This window comes from Paralichthys olivaceus, chromosome 21 (genome assembly GCF_024713975.1).
Source record: "Paralichthys olivaceus isolate ysfri-2021 chromosome 21, ASM2471397v2, whole genome shotgun sequence".
Taxonomy (NCBI): domain Eukaryota; kingdom Metazoa; phylum Chordata; class Actinopteri; order Pleuronectiformes; family Paralichthyidae; genus Paralichthys; species Paralichthys olivaceus.
Window position 1 is genome coordinate 3,047,770 of NC_091113.1, and position 14,972 is coordinate 3,062,741.

Here is a 14,972-nt window from a genome sequence, read left to right on the forward strand (position 1 = left end):
CCTCAGGGTGACGTTTAACAAGAATAACAATCCAACCAACCCCTGGCTCTCTCTCTCTCTCTCTCTCTCTCTCTCTCTCTCCACACTGCAAGATACGCACAGATGCATTGTTTACACACACACACACACACACACACACACACACACACACGGACAAGCATGCATTCATTTATGCACGCCCACGCATACAATCTTTGTCTCCTGAGAAATGATATTAATACCTGGCAGGCTTTAAAATGTCAGCCAGTCTCAAACAAGGTGCACAAAGACCCAGTGTATTTATGGATCTGATACTTGTCTTGTCTTTGAGATCTTGAGTTATTTTTGCTTTCAAAGTGTCCTTAAAGGGGAGGATGAGGATGAGGAGGAGAGACGGAGATGAAGATGCGGACATACAGACGGGCCGAGGTGTGTGAGCCAGAGGCCAATGAGATCAGCTGATGAAGCCCTGAGGATCTGGTATTTTAACCCCCACTTGGGGTGAAATGTCCCTCAGGCTGATTCTTCAGTCTCTGATCAAAGTGATAAAAATATCACAAATGTGGGCTAATCGCAAATCTGCATTTAGCCCTGATGGCGACTTTCTAATACGAGCTGATGGGATTTATTTACTCTCTCTCCTCTCGTCTGCCTCCGCCGTCTCGTCAACCTCGCTCTCCGTCCTCCCCGCTCAGTATTCACCTCCACACGCGCTCGCACATTAGTCCAATCTACAGAGCTGTTTACTCATTGAGTGATGATTGCCTGTTTAAACAGCTGACCTCACCAGTTTGAACACACACACACACACACACACACACACACACACAGATCCATGTTTAACATCTGGATAATTCAGAGAAGAATCTGGAATATTGTTTTTCTATTCATGTATTGATTTATTTATTTTTAATAGTTGCCCCCCCCCCCCTTCCGTCTTTACCATGGACTGAAAATAAAAATGGACGTAGACTTCGGGTTCAGAAAGTGAAGCCAATCCAGAAACCCTGTATTCTCTCAATTGACCAGTAGAGGGCGACTCCACTGGTTGCAGAAAGAAGTCAGTTTCTATTACATGAGGAAATGACTCTTAGACTTTAATGTCAAATAGTTGATACTGTGTCCACTGCTTGACAGCTAGAATGGTCCAATGGGTGCTGGTCGCAGGTGTAGGTGGGCGCGCTGCGTCCTCAAGCTCTCCGTCAGGCTCCACCCCCTGCTCCTCTAAATATGGTTACTTCTAATTTTAAAAAACAAAGACGGACCGCTAACAAACCAGAGGGTGACGTCACGGTGGGTTACAGCTAGGTATTGCTTGAAGAAACTTCGGTGGCCAAACGAATATCGATATTTCATGAAATTTCCAAAACAAAATTGTCGTGTTTCTTCACTCAGAGAAACCTTTTTTTAAAGATGTAAAGACTCTCATTTGTTTTCAGGAACATAAGTAACGTACTGGACAAAGTTGAGGCAGACGACTCTCCACATCTCATCAAGGTTTCAAATGATCCTCTGCTCGCCGCTGATAATGTTTTATGCAAATAGACCGCAGCTCTGCCTCCGACACAGCTGACATTACAATCCCTGTTCAACTCCTCTGGAAAAAATTGGCCGGTCACACAGACTCTGTCTCTGTAATGGAGGCTCTTGAGTTTTTCGAGATGCTGCCTCATCTCTGGCTCTCACTCGACGCTCGTCAGGGTTGATTTTTGGACCGCATTGTTTTTACATTTGCATTCCTACTTCAGGGCATTTCATTTGTAAGCATGATCACGTGTGAGCATAAAATTGTTTCTAATTGCGATGCAGATGATACTTCATTGTCTCTCTCTGCAACACAACCACGCTGGCAGCTGATTTCCTTCCCCGGCTTGTTGCCTCACAGATATTAAGTCTGGGTTGTCTCGAAGCTTCCTGCTGCTCTGACATTAAACCACAGATTGTTTGTTTCACCACTTTAAAAACCACAATCAGTGACGATATCCACGACAGCGTCAGCGATTCGGATTCTTCGCTCGGAGCTCTCGTTTATTAATCAGGTCGAGGTGGTTGTTCGATCTTCTTTTAGCTTGAGAACATCTTCAGAAAATTAAAGACGATTCACTTCAATAGGTTTTTCTATGCTTTTATCTGTAATTATAACTCTCTACACTTTACACTATCAAGGCCATTCATGTGAGGCTTTTATCACATGGGTCATGTTATATATCACTGTCTTTACTGGTTTGAGAGGCAGCAGGATTTATTTGTTTGAATTTTATATTATTTCATCCTCAGTTCTGCAAAAATCATTTTTTGTCGTCTTTAAAATGTTGTAAAAAGCTTATTTTTAGGATAATATAATAAAAAGGATTCATTTATTACCCCACCAAGGGGTTTGTAAGTTAGTCAAGGATATCTTTTTTCAAAATTTTCACAATATTTTCCAGGAATCATTTATGTATTTTGATTTTATTTAGATTTTCCTTGGTTTGTTCTTCTGTTATTTTCAGTGATAATTTGTCCACAACCCACTTGTCACTGTAAAAAACACTTCCCACCACTGCACAGGGCCAATAGATCTTATTGTGGTTCTTTAGCTCTGAAGGGTGGTTTGAGCCGCAGAAGATTATTGATAGAGAATACAGCGCAGCGGTGTAGATGCCACTGAGAGTCTTGGCTCTGCCCTCATCACTTCCTGCAGCCGAGGAGCCTCCACACAGAAAGATTGGGGAGTGATGATAGCAGACATCCTCCCCCCCGAAGAGCAAACAGGTTGACTCTGGGGGGAGGGTTCTGATTAAATGCTAAGTAGTCGGTAGAGATACTCGCACAGAGGAGCGAAGCTGCAGCAGCTCAGAGTCCAATGAAAACAGGGCAGAGACCGTTCACCTGAGAAAAGCCACAGCATCAGTTCGATCATATGCCTTAAACAACCTATACCGGTATTTTACTCGTGTTTGTGAGATAGACATCAGTTTGCTGAATGTTTCAAGACGGGGAATGGCGACAAAAAAAGTTAGTTTGGAAAGTTTGTTTGTCATTTTGGTGGTAAAACAGCATTTGAAATACCGGGGGATAGAGGTTTTGACGTTCTGGTGGAGAGTGCGATGGGGCGATCAGAGAGTACCACTCTTATGTCTCTATGTTATAAAGGAAGCTCACGGAAGCAGCTGCATAGCTTAGTTAAGCATAAATAAACTTCTAAGTGCAGGTAGGCAGTTGTTAGTTTTGGTCAGGGGCAGGCTAAGCTAACCAGCTGCTGGGTCATATTTCCTGTACGGATACAAAACTGGTAATTTCCCAAAATTTGAACGTCTGTTCTTGCTCTGTGTAACTCCAGTGAGTGGGTTTGATCACCTGAGACTGATCGACGCAGCGCCACATGCCAGAATCAGGTGTAGGTCGATATGTAGATTGACGTAGATAAACACGTGTGTGTACGAGTGTGTGTTGTGGATGCTTGCAGGTTTGGCTCGGTTCACTCCACGTCCATTGCTCTGTTTCGTAGAGCAACTCTCAAAAACAATTTGCACAACTGGCCCTAAAAATAGTCCGACCTCTGGCACAATAACAGAATTGTCAGCTCGGAGGACGATTCACTCGACATGTCGGGACCTCGAGGAACGCCGTCTCGCCCGACGCATTTCGAATGACCACGTTGTGAAGAGCTGTCCGTGGTGCTGAACTCTTCACCAGGTGTTTTACACATGAAGAATAGAGCAACTAAGAATTATTAACATTTCAACCTCTTGTACAAAATCAAGTCCTCCGCACAGACTGAGGACACATGTCTGCTGATCTGTCGTCCCGATCAACAGAAGGACTTAAAATGTTCATGCTTGATAAGTTTATCCTTTTTCTGGCCAGTGGCCGATTTAAACCCGCCTGTCTGCAGAACCCAAATCAGTTGTTTCCTCTTGTGAACGTCACTTGCGTTGACGAGTCCCGGCCACCAGCGCCTCAGAGCACTGTTCGCTTGTTTATAGAAATTTGACTGATAATGAAAATATCCTTGGTCCAAATTCAACGCTGAACCTCACGCACCTTTAACAAAGCTGATAAGATTAGATGACGTTTGTCGAGATATGTGAGTTACAGAATTATTTGATTCAAGGTTCAAACTTTGCTAGTCTTAAGAGGACAGACATGAAAGAATGAAAAATGCCATTAAAGCTTCAAAAATCCTTCAGATAGTTTCTTTTGTCCAGACGATCGTCCACATCTGCAAATATCTTCAACATAGAATGATGCAGATCAGAGAAAAGATCATTTCAACGTTCCCACTTTCACTCGAATGATTCATGTTATGTTGATCAACTACTTGTTTGATTGACTGGATTTGTTGGCAGCCAATACTCAACAATAACAAATCCACATCTGACAAGACGCATGTAACATAAATCCTTCTGGACAACACAAGAGTTGTAGAAATAATTATTGGCTTGTCGTCCAGCTTTCCCCAGTAAACATAATTCTGTTACTCGCTGAATCAATCTGAGTTAATCTGTGATCGTGCTGCTGGCAGCCGAACATATGTTCTCCCCTGGCTGGTTTACACACTGTCCAGCTGCTGAGAGAGAGAGCGAGCGTTTCCTCTGACACATCTGTCCGCTATTGTCTCTATCGCTCTACCTATCTGCACACATCCCATACAGATATAGACGCTGCAGTCACACATCTCGCATCTCAAACACTCTATTTTAACACTCGTCAGTATTTATAGTGTCGTGTTAAAAGGCCTGTCACCTGACCAGGCTGCCTGCCGAGGAGAAGAGAAGAAAGCAGCTTTTATTAGGAGTGATGGTAACCTGCAGAAGACAGAACTCTTTAAAGCTATGATACGCCTGTCCGACAAAGTGAGGGAGGAGAGGAGAGCAAACGGAAGTTGTTTGTTCCTCCTCTGTGAAATCACTGTCACAAGTGCGACATGAAGAGACGAGAGAGAGGAGAGTGAGAGGCAATCCGATAGTTCTCTCTCTCTTTCTCTCTCTCTCTCTCTTTCACACTCAGCATTTCTCTCTCCTCTCCACACCTTTTACTTGTCAACACGATTCCAGTCAAAATTAAAAACTCTAAACTCTAAAAAACGTGTTTTCATTCTGCAGAATGTCGATGAACATCTGTAACGCTCACGGACACATTAGTATGGGTGTCGCTCTTCCAAGTTCATTGTCGTGTTTGCTTTGTCTCTTTGGTTTTACTGGCTTGTTTTATCCGGAGGTTAATGTGGTGATGGTTTGCTCGTTGATTTTACGGCTGCAAACAGTCATTATTTATCATTTATAGATTCATCTGTCACTTACCAATAAAATGTCTAAAGTGCTCTGATCACAGTAAGTTACTAAAAGGAAATGCACTTAGAGAAAATCCGTAATATTTGCAATAATAAAAAAATAAGGATGGAAAAGTGATTGAGTTAGTGAGTGGAAGATGAAATTATATAAAATTATACAAACCATACACTGTAAATAAAGATGGACGACATGAGAGCTCAAATCATAAACCCGGCCTCCTCCATGTTAGTGGATGGAACATGGACCAAATTAAAAAGTCAAAATTGATGAATGACTAAATGTTCATTGGTTTTTGAAATTGCTGTAAATCTTTTTTCGAATAACTAACTGAAGTGCTGAATCTTAACGTGACAAGAACTCGTGCAGAGGCTCATTGCATGAAAAGCCAATCGACAGATGGAAGTGGCTGCAAATACTGGTTCATGTTCAACCTGCTAACTAATCAAAACAGCTTTATCTTCACAGACTTCGCGAACGTACAGAGATGAGGAGAAAACAGAGAACTGGATTTCCTGGTGCATTCTGGGAGGAACAAGGTGCCACAAAAAGTGCCCACGCGAGGTGAGTTGGAACATTGTAAGTGGGGAGTGCATTGGACTTTTTGGTAAACAGATCACACAGACTTAAAGAAGTCTTCTGCAGATTAAACCTGTTCTCAGTGTCGTTCTCTGCGTGACGAGCCTTGTTAATGGACTCGTAGTTTAGACAGAAGTTCACTGTGATGTGTGGTTTGTCTGTGTCTGGGCCACTGGCTGGTTTTCTGTCAATACTCCAAGGTAAATGTGACGTCTGTTGACTCATTGGCTTTGTGAAAATGTATTCTCACTGATAAACAATGGTCCGAGCCTCAGGGGGGAAAACGATTCTATTAATGGGATTCATTTTGGACTTGTTGATGGTGAAGGGAAAGGAGGCAGAGATTTGGGATGAAACAGCGGAGCGGCTGAGGTGATTCAGGGAAAAGAAGGGAGGATACGTGACAGGATGAAGGTGAATAATACAGAGAGAACGGGAGCAAAAGTGGGCTGGGAGAGGAGGAGGAGGAGGCGGAGGAGGAGGGGTTGTGCTGAAGTGAGCGAGGGAGAGGAGAGGAAGGGAGGCAGACTAAATCCTCACACCATTATTATCAGGACTCACATGCAGCCCCTCCTGTGATGGAGTGAGAGCAGATAGAGGGAGATAAAGAAAAGATGGAGTTAAAAAGGAAATGGAAAGCGGGATTACTAGTGTGACAGCGCTGGCAGATGAGCGGCAGCGCGGCGTTGAGGGAGGGAGAGAAACTCTGGTGGAGAGAGGAAAAAAAACAAATCAGTGCAACAGGATGAGGACCTGCTAGTGCACAGGCGGCCCGACCCCGCAGACCTGCCATCTGTCCCGCCGCTGCTCCCGGCGCTCCCACCATCAACCAACATCTGGACCACCTCGCATTCACATGTGGAAGAGGGCGAGGGGGAGCTAAAGAAAAACCCAGATATCATCCTCCCCTCATCCTTTTTGATCACACAGGACCTGGAAGGTGCATCATCTCTTGGGGAGGGGGGGGGGGGGGGGGGTCCCTCGCTGCGGAGTACCACCACCACCACAGGGGCTGATAACTGGATTGGAGGAGGGAAAAACTTTTGCTCCCGAGATGCAGAGGCTGGCGCAGGACCCTTCCTCGTCTGTGCATGAGATTCTCTAACTTCCCATGGATTTGTCGTGTGTGTTGCCCCCGTGCAGGGAGAGGGAGAAGGAGACAGAGGAGGCGGAGAGGGGGAGAAGGGGGGAAGCGGCTGGGAAGCGTCGCCGCCACTGCTGAAGTGTTACCGGCGTTTGTGCTCCTCTGCTGAAGAGGCACTGTATCATTCCCCCACCCCCCCACCCCCCTCTCTTTTTTGCTCTTCTCCTCATCCGACCAGCAGGGAGCCTGAAGGATACAGACAGAGAGCTAAACACAGTGGGTCTATGCACATATGCACACACACACACAGACACACACACACACTCACACACACACACACACACTGGCTGGTTGCTCGACTAGGGGCTCTCGCACCTCTCATCTTCTGTCACCCTCCTCTTCCCTCACTTTCCTCTCCTCCCCCATTTTGATGTCCTGTCTTCACCTTCATGACCACTTGTAAATGCTTCCTCAGTGACTCACACACACACACACACACACACACACACACACACACACACACACACACACACACAAACACACACACCAAAACAGAGACATGAAAGGAGGGTGAAGAAAGTGAGGAGTTAGAAAGAGAGATTTCTTTTTACAGACGTCCAAAGCTGCTAAACACACACACACACACACACACACACACACACTGATAACACACACGCTCCCTCTCACACAAAGGCTTGGTCTACATGCGTACTCCTACAGGTGCTGAGAGCAGAGAGAGGCAGGTGACAACCAGACGAAAAGGAAAGAAACAGAAATAAAGAGAGAGAGAGAGAAAGACGTTTGGGGAGAAGAAGTCGGGGGGCGATGGAGCAGCAGGAGTTCAAGTTGGATGACAGCAGAGAGCGCAGGTACGTCTGTCACACACACACACACACACACATATACACACACACACACTCCCTCACACTCTTATCCTGTCACTTGACATGATCCACTGCAGGAATCCATAGTTTCCCTCTAAGTGGCGGGGACAGATGTGCAGCAGCAGATAACCACAGACCTGATAGGTGGAATGAGTAGACTCAGTGTAAGTGCAGCGATTCTTTCAGTTTTCACAAGTGAAGAGTTTCCTCAGGAGAACGCTCCCATCTGCTGCTGACAGAAACGGAGCAGCCAGTTATAATAACAGGAACCACGAGAGGAGGAGATATTAGCATTTGTCTCCCTGAGCTTTGGTGGTTAGCTGTGTGTGTGTGTGTGTGTGTGTGTGTGTGTGTGTGTGTGTGCCCCCCCTCCATACCTGCTCACTCAATATGACTCATTTACTTGATTGGAGAGCTGCAGGTTCTTACGCTCGTATCAGTTACCTGGTGATGCTCATTGATTCGTTCCATAAGCTGCAACAAGCATCTCTCGTTTTTCTTCATTACTGACGGGAGCTTTCAGTTCTAGTTCACATGGATCATGATTCAACACCATATATTCACCACAGCGTCTCATAGCTGCACAGTAACAGAGACCAGCAGTTCCCAGCCGAGTCCAAGTTAAATCTGATTAAAGGGACGACACCAAAACATTTACATAATTGTGACTTCTGTGATACTTTCACCTCCTCGGTTCTCCTAATGTTTCTACTTTGTAGAAAACAGAAAAAAATCTCCGCGTCCACAGTCGAGCTGCGATAAAGATGTAAATGTATTTCGTTAAAAGGTCACGTGCCACAAATCTTCCAAACCAATGACAAACATAGTCAGAAAATGTTTATTCTATTTTATAAATATGTTTTAAGTAGCTGGAGATTTGTTGCTGCTGAGATTACGCCTGCTTTACATTTTGAGTGGCAGGGGACCAAGCCAGTGTAGAAATGCCCCCCCCCCCCCCCCACACACATCAGTGTCACTCATACGTCCGTCCCTCAACGATTTCCTATAGAGCTGTCAAATCTTTATGTGTGAGAGCAGGAACCCTCAGAGGGATGAAGTTACAGTGTTAAACCAGTTAAAACCTCTAATTATGATAAATTCCTGAGACGGACGTTATGTGATATGTTTCATAAGAAGCTCGGGGGAGGGGGGGTTAAGTGTGACACGCTCATTTATTCATATTGTGATTTTAATTTGTGTGTGGACGGTTTATTAGCCGGGATGATGCATGTGCGCACACACAAGCTGCCTGTGACACGGTCGCACATCAGCCTCCGCAAGTCATCCACGAGAAGGAGGGATGAAAAGAGGAGTGGAAGGGTGGAGCCATCGAGCTGGTTGACGTTGACAGAGCGGCTTCGCCTCGTTCAGGGTCTGTGGTGTGTTCACTGTCATGTACATAACTGTTAGTGTAACTGATTTAATGATGACTTCAGTGACGGGAGAGCTTCATTCCCTCGAGTCTCATAAATCCAAAGTATGAATAGAGACGGGGCTTTGTGTATTGTGTGTATTGTGTGTATTGTGTGTATTGTGTGTATTGTGTAAGTTTATTGTGTAGTTGCTGAATGCTCCTCTGTCCTCACCGACGAGATTCGTACTTTGCCATTCAGGGTCTGAGCAGGTGGGTCCATCAGGGCTTTTTTTTTTTTTTTTAGCTCAAAAGTGATTTTCCCAGCAAACAATGCTGATGAGGCCTCTGAGAGTGAATCAGGAGAATGAGGTCAAAGATGGTAAATTGCTCCCGAGAGCCGAGGGGAGCAGCTCAGTGGGTGAATCTCGAGTGGGTTTGTCATCACGAGTTTCCGTCCATTCGACCTTCGTTTTACAGAATATCTCCATCCCACAAGAAATGTGCAGTAATGCTAAATTTAGCCGCTAACTTGTTATTGGACCGAAGAGCTCTTGCCAAACGTAGAGAAACCGCTCATTACACAATACTCTGTTTTTATGTACACAGAAATGGGAGTTTTTGAAAAGCTGCTCTGTGGAATCTGTATAATATTCATTTTATCTGTTATATTAGAATACAGGTGATACAAACCACGTTAAATCCAATATAGCAGATCATTTATTTCTCAGTGCTGCCCCCGGTGGTAGGACGTTGTGGTAACATACAGTAGATCACAGCCAGCAGAGCTTGAAATAAACTAGTTAAGTTTCCAGTATCAATGTAAATACTACTACAAAATATAATACATTTTCTCACAGGGATTTTTTTTGGACTTCTCAGGTTTGAATAAATGAGGCTCTGGAGAATCCTGATGTTTCAAGCTGTCAGAGCACAGCGCCTGCAGTATGTTGATGAGCGTAAGGCCGTCTACTACATTAATACCACCCCACTAACTCAAGCCCCCTAATTAATGCAATCAAATCAGTTTTCAAAGGTGCTGGGGAAAAAAAAACAAGGTTCAAGCCAGACATGTTGATAATTCTCCAGTGATGATGCTCATCCCATCAACTAGATCCTCTCCGCTCATTTCCTCTCCGCCCCCTGGGGACTCAGCATAGGGACTCCATCATATCCCCGCTAAGTAGTTAAATGACTGTATGTCCCAGGAGGTTCAGTATATGGTGCTGAACATTTGGTCCAACAGATTTTTCTTGCAGCGTACATGAGGGGAGACAGAGTCGCGGTTTTTTGTTGCATATGGAAACTGTTTGCAGCTGATTTGATTTGTGGCTGGACTCCGACAGAAAGAGATTCCTGGAATTAGTTGAACATATATTATATTAATAAAAAATAATATTGTTGTACAGAGTTTCCTTTATTTTAAAGAACTGAAAGTGTAACAAAACAAAAGCATAAACAAGATTATGTTCATGTATGACTTTCAAACAATGCATTCATTTCATTTTAATCTCTTAATCAAGGCCTGTTCTGTTGTAGTGCGTGAGCAGAGAAGATAAAAAAAAAATCTGTATCAGCTGAAAAACACAAAAAAACCATTATACATTTGTGACGGACTACTCAAGAGTCAGAGGAAAGCTGCATGTCTGTCGTCATGTCACAGTAATCACATTGTCCATTTCTACGCTTGTTCCAGCTTGTCTTCCAAAACGTTTCACTGCAGCTACAAGTTTTTCTGAATAGAACACTGCTCTGTGTGTGTGTGTGTGTCGACGCTGACGCAGGTACAAACCTACCTGAGTCACAGCGAGAGTTTATCTCTCGTGGCAGAGCTGTGCTCCATCTGGAAATCTCCATAATAATGTAAAACCTGCTCATGCACAACCGTACAGTTTCTTTTTTCATCTTCAGCACCACAGCAGCTCTTTTTATCTGAAATATTTCTCTTGATTTTATTGACTTCTGTGTAAGATTCAGCTGAAAAAGATGGAAAGATTCTGATCAGATGGCTGTTGTGTGTGATTGAAATTCAGAGGCAACACTTTGTGGTCCGTCCCTGGTGTTCACAGCCTCTCGATGTGTAATCACACTCTGTTCTACTGCTGCTAATCTGGAGCAGATACACTTACTCCTTCAATTTACTAACCACCCCCACCACACACACACACACACACACACACACACACACACACACACACACTGCTAATCTGAGGCACCATTATGCTGCCTTTTTCCAGAGATTACGCAGTTAAATGAACGCTTGACCCGCTCACCGGTCATGTGATCCACCCAGTCATCATCACCCTCCGTTTCCACACTGAAGTTAACTTAACCCCGTATCTGCTACCAGTAGATCTGAGCATGGCTGCTACAGGCTGGTGAATACGACATGCAGACGACACTGCTCAATACATTTCTTACACAAGGAAAACATGCAAAAATATCTGATCTTCTCCGAACCCATATATCTTAAACACACAAGATCTACGATGAAATCCTTTAAAAAGGCTGTTCCACGTCCATCATTCCAGCGGTGGCCCTGTATTGATTGAAGGCTGTATCTAATAACGGGGATGGATTGTCTCTAAAAGGTTCAAACCGTATATTTATTTCTTTGGGCGCCTAATGCCTGGGAGCTTCAAACCTTATTAAATCGAATGATTGATATGCCAGGAGCATGAACAGTGAGGAGGGGCGGGGCACGTTTTAACCCAGTGTTGCTTAGAGCTTTGAATCAAAGACGGGAGGTGCTGTTAATTAACAGGGTGTCTCTGATGGCCACGGATGAGACAGACACTCTATAGAAAACTATTAAATACAGTATGTGTGTGTGTGTGTGGAGATCTCATACTTTATCAAAAGAAACGCCTTCAAAAAGAAACGTATGATTGAAGTGGCTCCAGCAGATAAATGTATGTACGCACCTAAGAGAACAGCTACAGCTTAACGAGACGTTAATCCCCCGAAAAATCTTTATAAGAAGATAAAGCATCACCGGGGATATTCGGGAAAAACCGTGAATATGAAGGTGTTGCACGTAACAACGAGTGTTTGACTACTGACAATCTTTGGATAAACCGGTGAGCAGCTCTTTGTTCTGTAGAGTCCGGCAGCAGGACTTTACTTCTGCAGCTTTACAGTTTCAAAATTAGAAAGCTGAGACCATCATTTCCACCGGTCGAGCAAACTGTACGAGTGAAAAGTTGTTTCGTGTGTGTGTGTGTGTGTGTGTGTGCTGAATTACAGATGTGTAGAGATGGGGAGGTGATTACAGTCATGACACTGGGGGCTGGATTACAGAGGATTACATGTATGCACACTTGCGCTCACACACACACACACACAGTTCATGACACAGGAGTCTAAACGCTAATTCTGAAGCACAAAGAGGTCAGAGAGCGACGGCCCACGAGGGAGAAGCAAATGATGGAGACGTTCTGATGGATTATGTCGAATCATCATAAAAGTGAAGCAGCACTTGTGTTTGACCGTCCTTCTCCTTCCTTTCGTTCTTTCCCTCCTCTTTCTGCCCCCTTTCCTTTCCAGGCAGTAGGCTGGCATCATGGCCATACCTCCTCCCTCTCCTCGGTCTCCGCTCTTCCTCCTCCTCCTCCTCTTCCTCCTGCTCCTCATCTCCTCCCCGCTCCCCCTGCAGGCCCGGCCTCTCCTCCTCCACCCGTCCATCAACGTGGCGGTGGTCTTCAGTGGCTCCAGCTACCAGAATGAGGTCAGGGGTCGTCTCAGCGGGGAAAACTTCGTGGACCTGCCCGTGGTGGTCAGCCCCGTGACGGTGCTGGTCAACGACACCAACCCCCGCGACCTGCTGACACGCCTGTGTGATACCATGGCAACAGAGAAGCTGCACGGCGTGGTGTTCGAGGACGATGTGGGCTCCGGTGCTGGAGTTCAGGTAAAAGCTCCTCGGCAGAGTCACGCTGTTCAGTCGCCCACATCCTTGTTTCCTAAAACTAGAATCCTTCATGTGGTCTGGAATTGAAAGTGGACAATTAAAGTTAGAAATGACATCAAATCTTAATTTATGATACGATCCAAAGTTCCACTGAGCTGGTGCAACATTCTCAACTTTCTTTCTGGAAACATGGAACCCGTCTGTTTTGTCCTCAGGTGGCAGAAGTGGCACAGATCCTGGACTTCCTCTCCACTCAGACAGCTCTGCCAATCGTGGGCATCAGCGGTGGCTCTGCAGTTGTCATACCATACAAGGTAATGTCCAAATAATGAACCTGTCACTTCAGCTCCAGCCCGTCGGCTGCCTGCAGACTGGATCTGGACCAGAGAAGTCTGCTTATGCTTGCTATGCCACAAAAACTGCGTTTCACCCGGAGGTATTGATGTAACATTAGACACATACAGTATAATGTGCAATTAAAAAAAGAAAGGAAAAGAGATTGTAGGAATTAATTGAACAACAGCCTCTAGTAAAGCCTGTCGCTGCAGCGCTCGCTCCTCACAGCCTCCTGTCTTCGTCAGAACTCTTCCTCACCGGCGTCATTCAGCTTAAAACAACTTAAGTAGGTCAGAGCAGTGAAACCTACTTTGGCGAGCAACTCCCTGCATGCAAATATTTGGATATGAGCAATACAGATGGGTGAATTGTCAGTGATGACTGCAGCCATCGACCCTCATCAGCTCCTCTAATCCCTGGCTAAGAAAAGTCTAAATTGTGGGAAGGGGGAAACTTTGCGAAGGGGAGACGAGTGCTATGGGCGATCGGCGCCTCAATCAGTCATCCCTGCGCAAATTGAGGAGCAGCAGGTTTTTCCTGCTATGATTTAGCAAGTATCTGGTTGATGAATGGATATGGAGAGCTGTGAGCTGTGTAGTTAGACAGTAAAGAAGAGATTAATGGCACCAGGCTGGATTCTTAATCTATGCTTTTTCTCCACTTCTGAGCAGCATAATAGCTCCATCCCTTCTTCCTCTCGCTCCTCATGTTTTCCGCTCGTCCTCCCTTCCTGCCTTTAACTGCTTAGCTATCATCAACACCTTGTATTTATAGAAGCAGCTCTCACACGTAGAAACACACATGCAAATGAACACCCCCCCCCCCCCTCCACACACACAAATGGGTGAATCCTGGAATGTTTGCAGAATCTAACCTGAGATTAGAAGTGTAGAAATGAGAGCGCAGGATTTCTCCCCCAGGCAGAACATTTTTTTAACCCCTCACCGCGTTGCGTTTATCAGATTCACATTAATCAAAAGTGTTTGGAGGCGTCATGTCGGGTATTAAACAGAGGGAGTTGTCGCTGCAGGAGGGAGGTTGATTTGTATTTTGATGGCGGAGTGGGAAACGCATAGTGAGTGAGTGAGTAAGAGGCAGAGAGAGGAGTGAAATGACAGCTGCCTGAAGGATGTGTTTTAGTGTCTCACAGATTCCTCTCCCTTTTCCCTCTTCATTCTTGTTTTCTCGCTTTTTTATTCTACTTCTCACCTTGTCTCATATCCCCTGTAACTTTCTGTATTTCCTTTTAGCCCTTCAAACCATATTTTTACCATATTTCCCTCCTGAACATATTCAAATCCAGTTTTTTTGTGCACTGAATTCATTAAGCGACAGCTCCGTGCTCCTCCCTGCTCTCTTGGAGCTCCAGGACCCTATTAAACTGTTAATTAGACCCTTCAGGAGGCTGAAGCCCCCCATAGCCCTTCATCATTCACCTCCAAACCAAAACCACTATTCTCTTCCTTCTATTTTTTGTTTTGCTGCCTTCCTTACGTATTCTCCCTCTTCCTCCTATCGTCACTGCTTCACGTTAAATTGGCAAAAAGGAGTTCACATCCCAGACGTGCTGCTCTTC

At 45.0% G+C, this 14,972-nt stretch overlaps 1 protein-coding gene across 1 annotated transcript in view; it reads left to right on the plus strand.

Annotated features, from left to right (window-relative positions):
• The first annotated feature begins 6,358 nt into the window (after positions 1 to 6,358).
• The window catches only part of LOC109640950 (glutamate receptor ionotropic, NMDA 2C-like), a 36,408-nt gene continuing 27,794 nt past the window's right edge, over positions 6,359 to 14,972 (plus strand). The window contains exons 1-4 of the mRNA XM_069517895.1: positions 6,359 to 7,191; positions 7,636 to 7,784; positions 12,697 to 13,060; positions 13,276 to 13,374. Coding sequence (XP_069373996.1) covers positions 12,713 to 13,060; positions 13,276 to 13,374 — 447 coding nt within the window. The 5' untranslated portion in view covers positions 6,359 to 7,191; positions 7,636 to 7,784; positions 12,697 to 12,712. The remainder of the gene's footprint in view (positions 7,192 to 7,635; positions 7,785 to 12,696; positions 13,061 to 13,275; positions 13,375 to 14,972) is intronic.